The 12,702-nt window shown below is 38.7% G+C and overlaps 2 protein-coding genes across 2 annotated transcripts; one reads left to right on the top strand and one right to left on the bottom strand.

Moving 5' to 3' along the window:
- The first annotated feature begins 4,044 nt into the window (after window positions 1–4,044).
- dynll1 (dynein, light chain, LC8-type 1) lies at window positions 4,045–6,413 on the top strand. The gene is made up of 3 exons (XM_026924974.3): window positions 4,045–4,204; window positions 5,165–5,303; window positions 5,487–6,413. The coding sequence occupies exons 2-3, from the start codon at window positions 5,172–5,174 to the stop codon at window positions 5,622–5,624; spliced, it is 270 nt and encodes an 89-aa protein (XP_026780775.1). The 5' UTR covers window positions 4,045–4,204; window positions 5,165–5,171; the 3' UTR covers window positions 5,625–6,413.
- Window positions 6,414–7,276: 863 nt separating this feature from the next.
- rpl6 (ribosomal protein L6) lies at window positions 7,277–12,439 on the bottom strand. Its single transcript, XM_026925657.3, has 6 exons — window positions 12,265–12,439; window positions 12,061–12,159; window positions 11,081–11,224; window positions 9,498–9,546; window positions 9,173–9,357; window positions 7,277–7,459 (listed from the first exon to the last, which is right to left on the bottom strand). The coding sequence occupies exons 1-6, from the start codon at window positions 12,421–12,423 to the stop codon at window positions 7,307–7,309; spliced, it is 789 nt and encodes a 262-aa protein (XP_026781458.2). The 5' UTR covers window positions 12,424–12,439; the 3' UTR covers window positions 7,277–7,306.
- Between the last annotated feature and the right edge of the window lie 263 nt (window positions 12,440–12,702).

Raw genomic sequence — 12,702 nt, 5'->3', positions numbered from 1 at the left:
ACGCTGCAGTATATAAAACCATTTATGTGCATGAAAAACTTGATATTAATAATAATAATGATAATAATAATAATAATTCTTACAAAAACAATAGGGTTTCAGCACTTCATGCTTGAACCCCTAATAACTAGCAGTAAATTGTCATTAGTAATTGCAGCTGCAATCCCAACTGCATTACATGGTCTTGGCAGCAGAAAAAAAAAAAAATATATATATATATATATATGTGTATATATATATATATATATATAAATATATATATATAAAAATATACAAACTAGTGAGTCATTTAAAAGTTGATGTCCTTATACTCTCTTCTTTGATTGCTGTGCCTATGACAAACTGCTCTGGTGATATTTCTTACAACTAATAGGAGAAAGAAGGGGAAAAAAAAACTGGTGGTGAGCCTCCACCTCCAGATTATACACTGGTTAAAGATCTGGACCTTTAATAGAGGGCCATACCTCAGAAATACCTCTTCTGACCCCGGTAGCTCCACCATAAAAGACTTTTTTAAAAGTTGAGTACAAGATCAAATTTGAAAATAATGGCTACATTAATGTTGCCAAGCTACTGGCAGCACCAAAGAAGAAATAGAAAGCGAATGCAAAAGATCTCAGGCACATTAGCAAAATTAATATTTTTCACTGAATTCAGAGGGAAGTTTGTTTAGTTTGTCAGCAAACAAGAGCTGACTGAGGTCCAAGATAACTGTCAGTCACCTTTGCGACATGCTTTGAATCTCCACAACAAGACTTACACCTGACTTGACAGTAATTCTTCACTCCCAGGAACGAGGAGATTAGCGGGACCCCCATGGAGAGAGTGAGCAGCTTCAGGTACCTTGGAGTACACATCTTTGAGGACCACAGGTGAACAAAGCCAGACAATGGTTGTACCATCTGAGACTGCTGAGGAAATTCAGGGCCTCCCCAGCAATCCTCAAAACATTCTATACTGGGGCTACAGAAAGTTTACTGACTCAGTGCATCTCAGCATGGTAGGGGAACTGCTCAACCCTGGACTGCAAAGCCCTGCAGAGAGTGGTGCGCTTAGCTGAGCTCATCTCCAGGTCTGCTCTCCCATCACCGCACATCATCTACACCAAGAGATGCAGTACAAGAGCTGTTAAAATCATCAGGGACTCCAGCCACCCCGGTAACCTACTGTTCAGTCTACTGCATTCAGTCAAGCACATCCATTGTCTGTTGGCTAAAACTGAGAGGCTCAGGAGGAGCGTCTTTCTTCAGGCCATCAGACTCTCAACACAGACATGTCTACCATACAGATCACTTAGGACTCCATAAAGACTCTCCAGTCGCGCCGCACTCCACTGACACTCCGCACACTGCGCTTTGCGTTTTGTATTGTTACTACACTCTGTACACCCCTTTTTGCACATTCCTGTACATATACTTCATATTTCTTATTCTTATTATCCTATCATTTCTGATTTTTTTTAATGCACAGTCTAAAGAGGAGTAGGCCAAGTTCTCATTTCACTGCAAGTTATATATTGTATATAACTATGTATGTGACAAATAAAAATCTTGAAATCTTGAACATTACTGGTCCCATTAGATTTATTAATTTGTGAGTAAAATCTTTATTTACACAACCCTGTCAACTATTCAGCTTACAGTAAGTGCTTAAAACTCACCTAGTGAGGTGAACAAAAATGCAGTATTAGTGGTGATAAAAATGTATTAGAGAGCATGTGGCCTGTGACTGCATTTTTTTCTCCATCTGGCCCAAAAAGAAAAGTTTCGAAAAACCTGTCTTAAAGAATAAGGAAAAGGACTTTTAAACTTACCACATTTATTTTTGGCCAGGGAATTATTTAGGTGCTGTATGGTGCTGCAGCAGGTAGCGTTGCTGCCTCACAGCTTCAGGGTCTTCAGTTTGATGCTGAGCTTGCTACTAGCTGTGCATAATTTTGCATGTTCTTCCCATGTTCGTGTGGGTTTCCTCTGGGTTCTCATTATTTTGATTATTGAAAGGTGCAGAAAACTTGCAGGATTGCTTTCTAAATCTAACTGTTTTCTAATACTTATATTTTAAGTAAATCGGGCAGCGAAATGATCAAGGCACGGCATCCCATCACATTGACATCTCTACAGTGCACTAACCTGTCTTGTTAAAGAAGGTCTTGATAGACTTCTGGGATCCAGCAGTTCTCCTGGCCTCCCTCATGTTCTTTTCATGATGTTTCTGGTACCCAGATTTAATCAATATTTTATATATACACACACTCACACACATTTATATATATATATATATATATATATATATATATATATATATATATATATATATATATATACATATATATATATATATATATATATATATATATATATATATATATATATATCACACCATCTATCTTTCTATCTGAATCACTCTCTTCATCTGTCATTCCACAATTAACACTCTTTCACTCCATCTATCTTTCTACCATTAACTCTTCTTTTTATTTATAAATGTCTTTATCTTCATCTGTTTTTCCTTTCCATATTTCACTCTCTCCATATATCACTCCATTTTCTCTTTTTCCTTCTTTCTTTCTTTCTTTCTTTCTTAAATATCACAGTCTCCACATTTCAAACTGTATTATTATTGTCATCAATCTTTCTACCAGTAACACTCTATCTATCTATCTATCTATCTTAAAACTGCATATCACCTTCAGATTTCAAACTGATAACTATTTTAAACTTTCAGACTGGCTTTGTCATGACAAACTTTACCTATCATGTTTCTTTTGAGTTTTTTCAATTAGGATGTTAAAATTTAATAGACACCTTGTACTTTGGTTTTTAGTAATAACTATTCCTAGATATGTTACCTGGTCCTTCACTGGGATACTACAAACCATAGAGTGAGCACGACGGACAAAAACTCACACTTTTAAAAATTTAAACAAAGACCAAAATCCATAGAAATAAACTGTGATTGATTCAATAGCAAGACTCACTTGTGAAGCATTTATTTATTTATTTATAGCAAAAGGGTATTGTCATCTGGAAGCTGAGTAATGGCAATACTTCTGACAGCAACTGACATCTAACGGACTATTAGAGATATATAGAGCTAAGAGTTGAGAAGCTATTAAAATAAATAATGGGAGATTGGGCAACCTTGTCGAATACCCCGTGACACCTTAAATCTAGATGTGCCAAATTTCAATTTTACACAATTATTATATAAGGTTCTAATAATTTTGCAGAAATAATTTCCAAAACCAAATTTGACAAGGGCTTTCAAAATAAAATCGTGTTCCAATGAATCATAAAGTTACTAGAAATCAAGAAACAGAATGATACTCTCATCACTAATAAGGTCATTATAATCCAATAAATCTAGTACTAACCCAATGTTGTTTGCAATGTGACGACTTTTCATAAAACCAGACTGTGATGCGTCAATAATAATATCCACTACATCTTTAGGTCTATTAGCAAGGACCACAATTTTAAAATCGTTCTTTAGCAGCGTTATTGGACGCCAATTCTCTAAGCTATCCCTGCCTTTATTTGGTTTTGGTACCAAGGTGATAACACCTTGCGTCATGCTGGGCGGAAGCTGTTCCTTATCAATACAAGACTTTAACTTGTAGTTGAGAAGACGAGTTGGAATTGCAAGTTGAGGGGGCTTTTTCGGTGGCTTGTGCAGGTTGTATGCGGGAATTACAAGTTGCAGCATCGCTGCCAACGCAGCAGAACATGGCTGCGTCCTCCACTTCGTGTGTCGAATTCGCCGAGCTCGAAAATGACTTAATTCCGACCTGCGAATTACCACTTACAAGGCAAGAAGACTGCAGAATTTGGCTTTGCCTGCTCGGAGGTTGGGAATTACAAATTACAACCTGTAGACGAACGCAACATAATACCCTGGGTTTTCTCTTCTTTAGGTTTGGCGCGTGCGCACTCCCACCTTCGTTGGTATGGAGACAAACAATGCGTCTAAGCCGCAAAGCATGATGGTTTGAAATAAAATGCTGGAGTAAATACCAGAGAGAATGCACTACGAGCCGACCAATAGGTGAATGGTACCGGTAAGCGTCAGCCAACAACACAGAAGAAGAGTACAACGAGTCAGCTACACACCCACCTCACTTTCAGTGAATGACATAATAGCAGCAGTTCTTCATAAACGGTCAGACTGTTTTCTTATTCTCGTTGAGCAGACTCAGCAATATCAGGTAAATAGATACTTCAAATTGTTATTGTTATTTTCGTTTCGCAGTTGTCTTGTGTTAATTTAGAGAAGTATTTTTCATAACTTGGTTTAGATCCACTTCAGATTCGCAAGAAAGACTGTTTTGCTTTGCTTTACGCCTATGTGAAATAACTCACGTTAGCTAACCAAAACGAGTTAATGTAGGTTATCTGTTTAGTTAACTAGGCATCTTATAATTGTCTTCTTTAAACATCACAGTGTTTAAAAGAGTAATGCTACCAGGGATACTAGCTAGCTATAATTGCAGACTGTGTCTTAAGATAAGACAGATAACCGGTCACTTAAAGTAATTAGCAAAATGCTAGCTAGTGAGTTAGGCGCTTCCATTTAGATTTAGCTTACATTATAAGTTACTCAACTATGTTTTCCAGCTATAATTCAAATTACGATCCTAGTGTGTTGATACCCTGCTGTATGAGGATAATGGGAGTATTCACCATAGCAACGCCCGACTGAAATGTAGGTTGATGAGGTTGTTACGCAAGAAAATGATGGAAGAAAGGCTACCCAGTATTTGGTGTTGATATTATGTAACCTGCTTTTGCACGGTGGCCAGTGCCTGCAGTGTCGTGTAGCTCTGCTGGTCCTTTTCACTACTAAACTGTACAAAAATGGCAGCGTTAATAGTAATGTGTAAATTACCTGTAATATATGGTACACTGTGAAAGTTGCGTAGTGCATTGAAACGGCACTATATGCGCCTTCAGTGACAAGATGCCCCTGTGTGAGGATAAAAAGACTCGGGCGTGTGATAGCTATTCTGTACAAATCATTACATAATGATTAAGGTTCTCAGACTATACTCTAATTCTCCTAAATGATTACCATGAAGCAAAAAAAGAGGGACCAGAGGAGTTTGGGTCTATTCTTGGGCAACAAAATGATCTTGTACATCTAAAATCATACATCTTTGTGATTGCAGAGCAGTCATGTCTGACAGAAAGGCAGTAATAAAAAATGCGGACATGTCCGAGGAGATGCAGCAGGATGCTGTTGAGTGTGCTACACAGGCTCTAGAGAAGTACAACATTGAGAAGGACATTGCTGCCTACATCAAAAAGGTAAGTCTCGGATCTGGATGTCACACCAAGCTGCAGCAGCTCTAAATGAAAGTGTTTTTAACTGGGAGAATACTGAGCAGAAAATGTGCCTGTCCAAAATACCGGTTGGTGAGAGCTTAAGCACTTTTTGATACCAGAGTACAGTCAGCTTACATGATGAATTCTCTTTATCTGTTGCTCAAGGAGTTTGACAAAAAATACAACCCCACCTGGCACTGCATTGTGGGAAGGAACTTCGGCAGCTACGTGACCCATGAGACCAAGCACTTCATCTATTTCTACCTGGGCCAAGTGGCCATTCTGCTGTTCAAGTCTGGCTGAGACTGAGCCTGACCTCATCACCTGACCATTTATTACTGACTGACTTCAGAAAGGCTGAGCATTCCTGTTCTGGGACCTGCCTTCTTTTGGCTGCTTCTTTTGTTCCTCTTTTTGTTTTAAGAAAATGGCTATGTACAAGGAAAAAGATAAGTAAGGAACATGTATTTATTTTGTTTTCTATACACAGGTTGAACACGTGTCATTTCAGTGTTTTTTTTTTTTTAATTAAAACAAAATGTTTTGACCCACTGGATGGATGTAAGGAGTAATTTATTTTTTCTTTTTGGACAATGAAAGGTTAAGCCTGAAATTCTATATAAAAGTCAATGTCTAAATGGAATCTGGAAGTGGTCTGGTATGTTGTGGCTAGCCTCAAGGCACTGGTGAAGACACAAGTTTATTGCATTAACCTCCAGTATGTCTCCAAAACATTAATACAGCTTCCTCGTTTTGCTAATATGGAGTTAGATTTAGGTCTGTACTGCACTGTTGTGTTCAGTCATTTTAATCAACTTGAAGCTTTTCCTCCTGCTTTCACCTCAGTGATTTAAAATAATCATCTCAAAATATGCCAGTGTCTTTCCTAGAAATTTTGGCTTCACACAAACAACCCAACAGTTTCCCTAGAATTTTAGTAGGACTTGTCCCTATAGATTGTCACTCAACTTTGGCTTAAAATCACACTTGAACCTTGTTCATTAACTTCTGTTAAAGTACAGAGTAAAGATGTAAGGTTTAAGATGTTAAGCAATAACTGCAAACTATTCAAATTAAATGATTACTGTACAACTTTCTGCTTGGCTGACTTGATGTAAGGGGCAGACCTTAATTAAATGTTTATCCCAGTTAGCAGGTTTAACTGGGAGATAGTGAGACTAGAGTGGTTTCAGTTGGGATATACTGTATGATTGAAGGCTTTTTGAGCTTTAAAGTCTAAACTGAAGCACAACCAACCTTTTTTTTTTTTTTTTTTTTAAATATAAACACACCTACCTCCAACAGGGTTTTTAGCCTGTACTCGTGGTTCCTGACCTGATGAACCACTTATAAATTTTTATGTATTTATTGATAGAGACCTTCTGTTCCTTGATAGAAAACTTCTGTAAGTCACTCTGGATAAGGGCATCTGCCAAATGCCATTAAACATAAATGCAAGTACACAGACACCTGACCATCGCACCCATATATGGCTCTTCCCCACAACGTTGTAAACACCATCTCTGTATGCTGTAGCATTAAGATTTACCTTCACTGCAAGTAAGGGCCCAAACCCGTTTCATGACAATGCCGCTGTGCACAAGGCCAGGTCTTTTATAAATTTTAACACTAACTGCATACCAGGCCTTCTCACCTGACATCAGTGCCCAATATCACTAATGCACTTGCAGTTGATTGAGCACAAATCACCAGAGCTACGTTCCAAAATCTAGTGGAAAGCATTCCCAGAAGAGTGGAGGTTTTTGTAACAGCAGGGGGTGGAGTGTCCACATACTTTTAGCCATATAGGTTATAAATAAATTCATGAGCTAGTTATCAACAACCTTTGAGTCATGTTAGACAAAAACAAACAGCAATACAGATGCTTCAGCAATGAAATATAAAATTATCACTTATCTAAAACACAATGACAGTTTAACAACACACATTCCAGGTAGTGGGTGGAATAACCAGGTTTTATTTATTTAGAAAACCAGTTTGTGGGGATACACCCCATTGGAGAGGAAAAATTGGGAGCGCAGGTACCCTTTCAGCTGAGGAACTTTCTTAATGAGAGGCAACAGCTGAGAGTCAACAGCTTTCTGGTCTTCTTTCCGCTGCTCCGTCAGCTGGTATTTCTGCAGTAAATAAGCAAAGACAACAGCTGAAATTTCAGGAGGTAGAAAAAAAAATAAATAAATAAAAAAAATACAAAACCTAGCAAGCTAGCTAAATAAAAAAAAAAAAAGAAAAAAAATTCAGAATTTTACATTTAGTCAGCTACAGAATTGTCACTTAATTAAGCTTATTTGGCTTAATCTCACACAGAAAATGATGAGTAATTTAATTGAGGCAGATTTATTTTAAGAAATAACGTACATTTTAAACAAAGCAAAAAAAATACCCAGGAACTATACTTGTCAGATTTGCAGAAGATTGCAATTACACTGAAGGCAAGCCATTTATCCAAGTTTAGAAGAGATGAGATGCTGAGGTCACATGTTACGTTTGTCACACGCAACCAGTGTAAACCCCTACCTAACCCCAACGCCCCCAAGAATTTACCAATGCTGTGGTATAAAAGCTTATACCATATTCTTAAACTTGTCATCACACCTCTAATTTCAATTAAAATGTAGAGACTAATTTGCTATCCCAATTTAATTTTAAAAAATATCAGCCTTTAATGCTGACTTAATGCAGAAGGAACCATTTTCTAAACATAAAAGCAATAACCACTGTACAAGACTGACTTACACTTCTGCATGTGCAGCAAACTTGCATGTAAACTGAACATGTGGGCAATGCCACATGAAAACAAACTGAAGTCCCATTTACTAGTGAAAAAGCAAAGAGTATTAATGTAAAGAGAAAAATATGGTGCGATTGAAAATTTAAGTGTTTACAACGCTTAGTACAGCATAAAGCACAAATGAGACCTTATGTGAAAATAACAAGGATTTTAAACACATTTAAATATTTTCACATTTTCCCCATATTTTTGTGAATATGAAAATATTCATCCATTATTTCAGAAAATCTGAAAAGTCTTTCTGAAAGGGTGAGCATTTTTCATTCATTTCTTTCATCTGAAGTGGTATTGCTTTTCTTATGCACACATTTATGTGGCCAGGATTTTCATTATTTTTCATTCGAAGTTGCATGACTGTGGGCCCAGCAAAACAAGAGTGGAGATATGGCAGTTGTGCATGTCAGCTTCTCTGTGAAGCTCTGCAAGTTCCACTTACCCCTAAAGCCCTCAAGTCTTCACGCAGATACATTTACAGGCATCTACATACAATTAGAAATCAACCTCCCAGGCTACTGTTTGCAAGTATGCAGTGATAATATAAACTCAGGTTTGTAACAGCTACTCTAAACTCTGAGTGCTGGCATACAGGAGGGCAACACTTCCCATTTCTTCTCGTTCAACACATTTTAGTCCTGTGCACCTTGTGTGCAAACCTCTCTCATCATGACAATACCCCCATGCACAAAGCAAGGTCCATAAAGACATGCTTTGCCAGAGTTGGTGTGGAACAACCCAAGTGGCCTGAACCCTGACCTCAACCCCCTCATCACCTTTGGCTTCAGACACAGACCAAGCACCAGGCTCTCTCACTTACCAGTGCCCGTCCTCACTAATGCTCTTGGGGCTAAATGAGCACAAATCCCTACAGCCATTCCAACATCTTGGAAAGCCTTCCCAGAAGAGTGGAAGGTGTTATGAAAGCAAAGGGGGGGACCAACTCCATGTTAATGCCCATGGTTTTGAATTGGGGAAATATGGGTGTGACTGCTGGATGTCCACATACTTTTGGCCATATAGTGTATGAAAACTGATTTGGTACCTCTTTTTCAGTGTCAAAGATCTCCCCTTCTTGGTGTTTGGGCTTCCTGAGCTTCTTCTTCTTGAAGTAAGCATCATTCAGGTTCTTGGGAAGCTTCACGCTTGAGATGTCCAGCTTGGTGGAAGTGGCAATACAGAACTTCTGATGGGCCCGACGCAGAGGAACTCTGTTCAAGGCTAAAGGACCTATAGAAGAACCATAAAGTCAGCTTGGAGCCAGTGACCAACAACAAGAGCACAAAAACTTGGACTAAGCCAATTTTCTGCAGTAAGCTTGGCCGTTTTAAGCCTCTTCTTGGCTGCACAGCCAGTAAATAAAAACATACCTGTGACAAGGAGAAGGCCACTAGACAGCTGCTTGAGAAAGACCACACGCTGGAAGTAGGAAAGAGGCAAGATTTTAGTCAAACAGCAATGTACTGTACTTGTTATTCCAGAATTCAGCCCAAAAGAATCTGAAAAGTGAAAACTGAAAAGTGCATTTTTCAAACACTTCCACTAAGTCAATGACAAATAACTGCTATATCACTGTTCCCACCGCTTGGTCCCTGATGATGGATGATACAAGTGCCTGTAAGTTAGACTGGGGGGACAGGACTAAATATATGGCTACTAAAGTCAAACCAATAGTCATTCTTATTTACAAGCTACAATTCGTTTGTTTCAAAAGAAAGACAGGAGTGAAATTTGTGCTTGTGGGAAGTGTGGAAGGTTCATCATTTTAGTGTGGGAGGACTGCAGCTGCAAGATGCCAACATGGCTGCGTTAACAAGCAGAGCTTTATACACTTGTACCATACCATCATATTCAAACAAATGACTGTCTTAATGACCAGCACATAAACTGATCACCGATTTGTCCTTCTTTGGACCACTTTTGGTAGGTACTAACCACTGCATACAAGGAACACCCCACAAGACTTGCCGTTTTGAAGATGCACTGACCCAGTCGTCTAGCCATCACAATTTGGCCCTTGTCACTCAGATCCTTACGCTGGCCCATTTTTCTTGCTTCCAACACATCAACTTCAAGAACTAACTGCTGCCTTTATATACACACACATACACCTTGACAGATGCTATTGTAATGAGCCACCTGTAAGCGGCTCGAATGTTATGTTTATATAAAAATTTAAAAAAAGAAGAAAAAAAAAAAAAAACACACACCTCTATGAAAAGTCCACATAATCAAATATTTGGCAAATATCACTGGTCTGAAACTATGCATGAATATGTTCAAACTGAGGATTTTACAGAGCGTTTACCATCAGATCCTGTCACAAGCTGTTTTAAAATTTTAACAGACTACACTTTCAAATAGTCTCTATACAAGACTGAAAAATCAGGATGCGACAATGGAAAATGTTATTTATACTTGTGTTAAAAGTATTTTTTTTTTGTACACTTCATAAGTATTTTGAACGGTCTCACTCTGATTTAAACCACATTATAATCCAAATTTGATTAAACAAGAGCAAAAAATGTCAATGTTTCATCAAACCGTTTTCGTATACGCAAACACCCCCCCCGCCAACCAATCAACTTTCTCCCAAAGCATTGCAACAAAGATACACATGTAGTTAGTAATAACCAACAGTGACAGCCCTGATGTGCAGTACAGTCGTTATAGGATCAGCCAATCTGTCTAGTCATTTATTTATTGAGGGGTCTTAAAAGACTTGGTTATGCCATTTTTCAATTTTCATATTATAGCCAGCACACCTAGCTTTCTTTATCTTTTACCAACCTTTAAAATAAGACCACAAAAAAGACAGCTAATACTCACAGCATACTGACTACACAGTTTTTTGCAACTAGATTGCACTCATCTTCCTTGTGTCTAAGCACGAAAAGGGACATGTGGATTGTCTCATGGTGAACAGCGTATTCACAGTAAGTATAATAACTACCTTGCCACGGTGGCGCCCGGTGAGCATGATGAGTACAGTTCCAGGCGTGATGGAAGAGCGCAGTTTCCTCCTGTGCTGGCTGAAGGGCTTGATGCCATGACTGCGCAGCTTCCGGGGTACATCCTCTGTTGGGTAGTAACGTGGCTGAAAAAAAATGAAGGGAAAGAAATAAAATACAATGAAACTGAAATCAAGCTTGCTTTAAATCTCTTATTAGTTTTGATTTGAGTCCATGTGTTTCCTTCTGAAACAGGCAGAAAGAGTGAAGTATTGAACTGCTAGACAGACATAGAACAGCCAATAACATTTAAGATGAGCCATATCACCAAATCTAAACAAACCCACCAATAGCTTAATAAACTAGATAAATAGGAAGAACAAAAGATTACAGAAAACCATTTACTTTTACTGATGGAGAGGCTCCAATTGTGTATGGACAACCACATTCTCATTCAATCTGAGGAAATAATATTTCAATCTTAAAGCCCCAAGTGAAACACCTTAGAAACACCCACCATAACCATAACCTCATACAAATTCACCCCTCTACAAAACACACTCCAACCGATTGTTTCCCTTAAACCAGTTGATGCACCAGAAACTGCGCAAGGAGACTTGGCCAAAACACAGACAATGTCTACAGCTCACAAGCTACCAGACCTGCCTCTGGTGGCAGGAGATATATAGCATTTAGCTAGATGATCAGTTTGTGCCTAGTTATGAGCCTTCTAAATATTTTACTGCTTTTCCAGAAATGATCAACTATAAACTTAAAATGAAAATATCTCCAAAATAATCCTTTTCTTTTCAGATGGAACATTATACCATTGTCCATAACATTAATGATTTTTGTTTGTTCCTTGATTTCAGGGGAACTTCAATCAATACTTGTCAGAAGAACATTTCCATCTTAGACTATCACTTAGTAAAGAAAGAAACAGCACTGCTTTAAAGAAAGAAAGAAAAGGGGGGAAACTCACCATCTTGCGCAGTCGGATGACACGGGTACCTCCATTCTTGTCTCCACCAACAGTTTTCACCACAGTGGTAGGGGGCTTCTCCTTCAGCTTCTTCTCAATCTGTGTTTTAACATGCATCACATTTCACTCCAAACTTTTCCACTCCATTTATATTTTGTCATTTCCAATCCATGCCAGTTGCCAGATTCAGTGCTGTGCACTCACCTTGGATTCAGGTGCCTTGGTCTTCCTCTTGTACATGGCGCGCCGGGCGAACATGGCCGAGCGGGAGTAGCGGCCAATGCCCCTGGCCAGGACAGGGTTGCGGCTGCAGTGCCGCTTGCGGGCAACGCGCTTTTTATCACCCTCAGCCATCTGAAACATTAAAACATTCTCAAATTAAAGGTCTGTTTGTGTGGTCATGACATACCAAGTAATTAAGACACTTCAGAGCGACAGCAGAGACAAGCCATACAGAAGCATCTCGACTCTGACAACACACTGAGGAAACATGAGTGTACAGCCTGAAGCTCTGGGCTCACTGCTGCTGATTAACGTGTCTCCTTTCGCTAGTACAGCAAACTTTATACAAATTACAGAAATTACGACACACTAACAAACTGCTCAGAGCCCAGCTATTAATCCCCGCCCTGCCTAAAATCT

The sequence above is a fragment of the Pangasianodon hypophthalmus genome, chromosome 8 (genome assembly GCF_027358585.1).
Source record: "Pangasianodon hypophthalmus isolate fPanHyp1 chromosome 8, fPanHyp1.pri, whole genome shotgun sequence".
Taxonomy (NCBI): domain Eukaryota; kingdom Metazoa; phylum Chordata; class Actinopteri; order Siluriformes; family Pangasiidae; genus Pangasianodon; species Pangasianodon hypophthalmus.
The sequence above is the reverse complement of the archived record's forward strand: the minus strand, read 5'-3'. Positions and strand labels throughout refer to the sequence as shown.

What these genes read in the sequence shown, in the direction of transcription:
- dynll1 (XM_026924974.3), top strand. Translation starts at nt 5,172, where the DNA reads ATGTCTGACAGAAAGGCAGTAATAAAAAATGCGGACATGTCCGAGGAG. An exon ending in TTGCTGCCTACATCAAAAAG is followed by an intron (nt 5,304 to 5,486) that starts GTAAGTCTCGGA and finishes CTGTTGCTCAAG; the next exon opens with GAGTTTGACAAAAAATACAA.
- rpl6 (XM_026925657.3), bottom strand. Translation starts at nt 12,423, where the DNA reads ATGTTTCAGATGGCTGAGGGTGATAAAAAGCGCGTTGCCCGCAAGCGG. An exon ending in TCATCCGACTGCGCAAGATG is followed by an intron (nt 11,225 to 12,060) that starts GTGAGTTTCCCC and finishes ATTTTTTTTCAG; the next exon opens with CCACGTTACTACCCAACAGA. An exon ending in CCGGGCGCCACCGTGGCAAG is followed by an intron (nt 9,547 to 11,080) that starts GTAGTTATTATA and finishes TCCTACTTCCAG; the next exon opens with CGTGTGGTCTTTCTCAAGCA.